General features: G+C 41.1%; 1 protein-coding gene across 9 annotated transcripts in view; it reads right to left on the bottom strand.

Moving 5' to 3' along the window:
- The window catches only part of LOC128689222 (uncharacterized), a 413,444-nt gene that overhangs the window by 11,452 nt on the left and 394,981 nt on the right, over window positions 1–7,011 (bottom strand). For 7 of the 9 annotated variants that reach the window (XR_011392158.1, XM_070086379.1, XM_070086382.1 and 4 more), the window contains 3 exons: window positions 3,469–4,200; window positions 984–1,115; window positions 535–663 (listed from right to left, as the gene is read on the bottom strand). Coding sequence is in view for 8 of the 9 variants with exons in the window: in XM_070086379.1 (XP_069942480.1) it covers window positions 535–663; window positions 984–1,115; window positions 3,469–4,200 (993 nt within the window). In the remaining variant the exon portion in view is untranslated. The remainder of the gene's footprint in view (window positions 1–534; window positions 664–983; window positions 1,116–3,468; window positions 4,201–7,011) is intronic. The other 2 variants (XM_070086385.1, XM_070086386.1) reach the window with 1 other exon arrangement.

Here is a 7,011-nt window from a genome sequence, read left to right as displayed (position 1 = left end):
TACACACACATACACACACATACACACACACATACACACACATACATACATATACATGTCTTGCTGAATAGGTAAAATTGGTCAGTTAGCAAGAACTTTTAAGATTAAGCCCTTTCTAAAATTCTCTTATACGTTGAAAGATATATTTTTTTATTTATGTTAATGTAAAAATTAATATTTTTGTATCAAAAGAACCTTAGAAAACTTACCTAACCTTATTATAACAAGCGCAATTTAATTTATCTAAAATACATTTAGTTGGATTAGGCTACGTTTACAATAATTTAATAAACAAACATAAACATTTTTCGTTAGGTTCAGAATGATTTTTGCGAAATCACTGCATACGCAATTTTTCGCTTGCCTTTTTCGGCAAGAAGAGCGTTGCTATTTAAGCCAAAATCGGCACGACATATTTTATCTGTGCATATGCATGTGCACAACCACCACCAGAGAGCACCAGAGAGCAGGAAAATGTTGACTGAGGCCTTTCACATTGCAATTGCAAACGTTTCTTTAAAAGTAATGACATACCTGGACGTTCTTGATGACTTCTTCATACTGCGCTCGCTGCGCTTGAATGGTCTTGTCCCTCTGGTACATCTGTTTCCGCAGCTCTGTAATAATCCCCTCACGCTGCTCCAACAACCGCGTCAACTCCAGCTGCAACAGAGCAAGTCGGGTCACCTGGATGTCAGGTGAAGTGGACAGACAAGTAATGTGGGTATCAGGTGAGGTAGGTGACCAGGGGAGTGTTTTGACACAGGGAACGGGGAAGAGGAACAGATAGTTTAGTTGAAGTCTCTTGTTAAGGTTGGCTGCAGTACGACACCCTGGGGGCCTAAACACCAAGTCTCACCCTGGGGCTGCTCACACAATAAGACCATTATGAAGTGATGTTATATACGCTTTTTTTGACTAACATTCTCGTATTTTATTATAAATATAAATAACCCAAAAACTGAAAACGCAAATGAGTTTACCTTGTCAGCCTCGAGAGCTTGTCTGGCGAGGGAGAGGTGCAGCAGTTCCTGCTTGACCGAGGCTGTGGTGGCTTCTACCAACTCTGAGGGATGCAGTGTCTGGCCTACCCTCGACGATGTTGTCTCAACCTCCTGTCAACCTCGGGAATGTTAGTCAACCTGCCCACCACTTTAAGAATAGGTTTGAGGAATATTTGATAGGGGGTGTTATCTTAGAAGAATCTGCCAAGTATGGGCCAGCAGACCTGCTACAGTGTTCCTCCAGCTTTACGTTCTTAGTAAGTTATGTAACGTGTTTAATTATTTAAATCTACAAAACATAAACGTTTTTGCACATTAAAAAATTTGCATTATTGATATTACTATGCTAAGTGAGCCCGCATGCAAGTGACAGTTCAGACATTACAGGTATCAGGTGCCACAAATGTGGGTTACATTGTAACATGAAAGACTTTAGGTGCAACATTGGTCACCTGAGATATGACAAGTGTCACTGAGGGAGAAAATAACATGCAAAACCTGTCCAGTCTACCACCAGGTAACACTCATCAGTACTGATAACCTCCGTAACAGTACTAGTAATCCCCATGACTATACTAATAACGCTCATAACTATACTAATAACCTCCGTAACAGTGCTAATGACCCCCATGGCTATATTAATAACTTTCATAACAGTACTAGTAACCTCCATGGCTATATTAATAACCTTCATAACAGTACTAGTAAGCTCCATGGCTATATTAATAACTTTCATAACAGTACTAGTAACCTCCATGGCTATATTAATAACCTTCATAACAGTACTAGTAACCTCCATGGCTATATTAATAACCTTCATAACAGTACTAGTAATTTCCATGGCTATGTTAATAACCTTCATAACAGTACTAGTAATTTCCATGGCTATGTTAATAACCTTCATAACAGTACTAGTAATTTCCATGGCTATATTAATAACCTTCATAACAGTACTAGTAACCTCCATGGCTATGTTAATAACCTTCATAACAGTACTAGTAACCTCCATGGCTATATTAATAACCTTCATAACAGTACTAGTAACCTCCATGGCTATACTAATAACCTCCATAACTATACTAGGGACCTCCAAGACAGTAATAACCTGGATAACAACAAAGAGCAGTTATGCTACAACAGTGTGGTAGAAAATAACGGTGACCTTTAAGATGCTACAACACATGTATGCTACAGAATAAGGGACCTTTAAGATATGCTACGACACGTGTTGACACCTACAAGAGGAGACCGGATCACTACCTACTAAGAGTTCCCAGGTTATAGTGTCTGTGGGCATGCGGGCCCCTGGCGGTAACAGTATAGCTGACCAGTCAGTAAACAAGGTAGTCTGGCAACAGAGCGGGATAAGGTTGAAGTATCGTCTTAACTAGTCACATAGGTACGACACTCGTCTAGGTTGGTGTGGACAAGATGACTCAAGATACAACTTAACGTTATATTTCTAATAATATATTTTGTTATTAGTGATAATGCATTTCAGCTGTATTAATGTTTCTATAAAATTACAACATCTAGGAGATAATTTACAAGAAGCAAAACCTACATGAAAGGAACACACAGGTTTGTGTTTTAAGATGATAATCTAGATATATGTGCAACACTTGGGTATCCATGTCAAGATTGATGGAGAGATATAGACACTAGGCTGAGGGACTGATTACCAAACTCCTTCTGATCTTCACCATTCTTCTTTGTACTGGACTGATGAAGCTCCTGTGTGGCGAAACGTTTCCTTAATAAAGATAACAAAGTGTTACACATGTGTCTAATTTATCAACTAGCCAGTTCTCGGAACTATTTATCTACACATAATGTCGAAGTTGATAATTTTGTTCTGGTGAGAGTTGAAACAAGCAGCAAGTGCTTCTCACAAGGTATATAATACCAAGAGATACAGAAGTGTTAAATGTGCTACGTCAGGAACTTTAATAAAAGTTACGTAACGTTGCCCCCAGGTATCTCATACAATTGCTTCTTGAGTGTCCTGGACATGCATCACCAGGAGGAACAGTATTAAAGTTAACTTCTTCAACACTACTTGGCATGCATGTGTACCGTCTTCTAGTCAAAAGTGTCTAAAGTCTCATTACAGTAACATACCTCTATTACTTTGGAATTAAGTATTCGAAAGCATTCTAAACTTTGCTGAAGTCACTGTAGTTTCCCATTAATTCAGGAAATAATGGATCTACACTATAGCATATTTACACTACTGGAATCGCTTATATGGTGCTACTGTGCACCCTACATGTGGCATCACGGAAAACCTCGTTATTTTAAGCTGCTTAAAGGCAATGAATACTTGAAGCTTCAGGAGGTCTACATCACGTTGACTGACTTCCAGCTGTTAAGCTATTACTACTAACAAAGATGGCGGACTAGACGCAATGTTATATAAACAAGAACAGGGGTAGTGTGGCAGATAATCACCACTAAGAAGTACCTGGCGAGAGTGGCGCTTGTGGCTCCTGTGGTTGCCTGAAGAGTCCTTGGAGCTTTTCCTCAGGAAATCTCTGTTACAGTCATCCCTGTTGTGGGCGTCTTTCGGAGACTTGTCTTTGCTGTGTGGTGTTTTGGTGGGGATGTCCATGCCCTGCCATGTTCTGATGTGGATGTCCTGATCGTAACACGTTCTGACGGGCGACTCCCTGTCTTGACATGTTTTGATGCAGCTGTCCGCACCTCGACACGTCTTGATGGAAATGTCTTTGAGGCGACATTTTCTAATGGGACTCTCCTTTCCGTGACATGTTTTGCTTGGACTCTCCTTCTCTCTACATGTTTTGCTTGGACTCTCTTTCTCTCTACATGTTTTGCTTGGACTCTCTTTCTCTCTACATGTTTTGCTTGGACTCTCTTTCTCTCTACATGTTTTGCTTGGACTCTCTTTCTCTCTACATGTTTTGCTTGGACTCTCTTTCTCTCTACATATTTTGGTTGGACTTTCCTTCCCGTTATATTTTTTATGACTCTCTCTGTGGGTGACTTTGGTAGGACTTTCCTTGTCAACAGATAGACTCGAAGGAATGTAGTCCAAGAGTGTGTCGCTAGAAGAATTGTTGTTGGGGTTGAGGCTGGTGGGGGTGTTGGTTGAAACGCTGGTGGGGGTGTTGGTTGTGAGGGAGCTCCTGGAGGTGCACACACCACGACTCTCCACCTCCGTCGTGCTCTGCAGCTGCAACACCACCAAACTATAACTGCTGATCTACTACCTAATTATATTAACCCATTCTCCTAAGAAGCTAAATTTTATTGCTATCCTGTATTGAGTTTCTCTCATGCTCTGTGCGGAACATATCATGGAGACCACTTAGAACTGTGTGAGCATCCTGACGAGTGTTGTAATGGCCAGGTATTACTTTTGTGTATCTCAAAACTAAAGCACTTGATAAGGCTTTTATAAGAACAGCATATATCTGTGTGAGAACATTAGTAATTGAGATTAATGAGAAGACACTACTGACATTTGATCAACGCGGCTATTGCTACTGGCGGCCCGCTGGCCCACATACCCATCACAGCCTAGTTAATTCTCAAGACCTTGCTGGCTACTTGGATGTTAGGTTTTGTGTTGTCAAGAACACTGAGTGACCTCCCAGGTCGCTACACTCTACAGTTCTTACAACTTCCTCCCCATCAAGAGGGGGAGAGGGTGACCTGATGCTGACGACGGGCTCATGATCCAGTGAACTAGAGTTGCCCTCTCCACGGATCAAACCTGTTGTATCTCGCATACCCCAGGACGTGGTATGACCCTTACTGATATAACATCAACATGAAGTAATAACTGGACTCCCTTGTCAAGGTAAACAGATAAATTTATTTATAAAATTATCAATGTGTATTTATGGGCAAGTGCTAAATCCGTAGGGGTCATAGAGCGCCTGACTCAGGAATGGTGGAAAAAATGGAAGGGTAGCTCCATTTCCTTGAAAGAAAAGTCCTTTACCAGCATTAATGCACTTTTCCGTTGAAGGGTCAGATGGTTAACAGTTTACCACTTGCAAGTGGCAGATAAGACGCCCACTTATATATTGGTAACCTAGAGCGTAAATGTTGAAAATTTCTTGTGATGATGTAGATATGTTTGTGAGGGTCGGCAGACGTACCTACAAGAAACTGAACAAGTATATACTCTGGAAGACAGGAACAAATAAAGGGGATGTAAATAGTGTGCTGAAAATATCTAGCCTAGACAGGACTCGCAGTAATGGTTTTAAGTTGGAAAAATTCAGATTCAGGAAGGATATAGGAAAGTACTGGTTTGGTAATAGAGTTGTGGATGAGTGGAACAAACTCCCGAGTACCGTTATAGAGGCCAGAACGTTGTGTAGCTTTAAAAATAGGTTGGATAAATACATGAGTGGATGTGGGTGGGTGTGAGTTGGACCTGATAGCTTGTGCTACCAGGTCGGTTGCCGTGTTCCTCCCTTAAGTCAATGTGACCTGACCTGACTAGGTTGGGTGCATTGGCTTAAGCCGGTAGGAGACTTGGACCTGCCTCGCATGGGCCAGTAGGCCTTCTGCAGTGTTCCTTCGTTCTTATGTTCTTATGAATACACACGAATTTTGTTCCATATTGATGGCCAGTGCTTGAGGGAAAGTGAAGTTAACCCAGTTATACACTCTTAATAGTTAACCAAAGTATACAGACTTAATACTTATCCATTGTATATACACTTAATACTTATCCATTATATATAGACTTAATAACCAAAGTATTAAACCCTCAAAGAAAAGGTCGACTATAATTATCGGGTAGTTGTAGCAGCACGTAAATGACCATGGAAATAAATGGTATAAAATACCGACACAATGGCAATATAAACACAAATGCAGTATAATGTGATCCTTTATTGACTACGTTTCGCCCACACAGTGGGCTTTTTCAAGTCACAAACAGAACTACCTGGGGTGGAAGGAAAGCGAGTATTTATAGTCCGGCTGAGGTCAGGTGAAGAATGCTGCCAAACATGTTTCCAACATCTTTGCCAAAACATCATTCCAAGTATCTACCTCCACAACCACGACCATCAAGGACATCACCAGTAGTAGGCAGGACAAGCCTCCATCCTCTGCAGGGGTATACATAATCCCTTGTAATGACTGCAACAAGTTATACGTGGGCGAAACATCAAGGGACCTCCAAACACGTATTTCAGAACACCAATACGCAAGCAGGTCTGACGACACAAGGAATGCATGCGTACAACACCGTAATTCACACAACCACTTGATAAACTACAGAAACTCAAGACTTATCGCCACAGAAGACAACACCCAATACCGAAGAATCCTGGAATCATCACTTATTTCTATATCCGACAACTTCAACCAGAATAGTGGCTTCTATAACATAGCTGAACCACTTGCCAAGAAACTTCTTCATCGCTATCCCACATAAGAACACTGTAGAAGGTCTGCTCACAAACTTGTCCAGTCTCCTTTCCAAGCTACCCAAGTTTTCAGACTCTACAACCCAACTCGGTACATCATCAGATGCAGCATTCTTCACCTGACCTCAGCCGGACTATAAATACTCGCTTTCCTTCCACCCCAGGTAGTTCTGTTTGTGACTTGAAAAAGCCCACTGTGTGGGCGAAACGTAGTCAATAAAGGATCACATTATACTGCATTTGTGTTTATATTGCCACGTAAATGACCAGCTACAAGAACACTTTATACAACGTGTGGGGTTTTCCAGCCAGTAATCGGCTACGAGGCTAATATATTGACCTATTTCTACTGTCGATGTAGACCGAACCATCTACAGCCTTTGTAAACTTTGCCGGTACAATTACTCTGGCACCTGGCACACCTATACATTTTATTATGCAAAAGAAAAATGTCATCAAATCATCTTCAGAGAAATGTGTATCCACTGTATCCATAATGTATCACTCGTATCACAACCATGTATTTCACAGTCCCAGCCATGTATGAATTTCACAATCCCAGCCAAGTAAGTAGTTGATAAATTATACAC

This window comes from Cherax quadricarinatus, chromosome 18 (genome assembly GCF_038502225.1).
Source record: "Cherax quadricarinatus isolate ZL_2023a chromosome 18, ASM3850222v1, whole genome shotgun sequence".
NCBI classification, from domain to species: domain Eukaryota; kingdom Metazoa; phylum Arthropoda; class Malacostraca; order Decapoda; family Parastacidae; genus Cherax; species Cherax quadricarinatus.
This window is presented reverse-complemented; position numbering and strand designations above follow the sequence as displayed.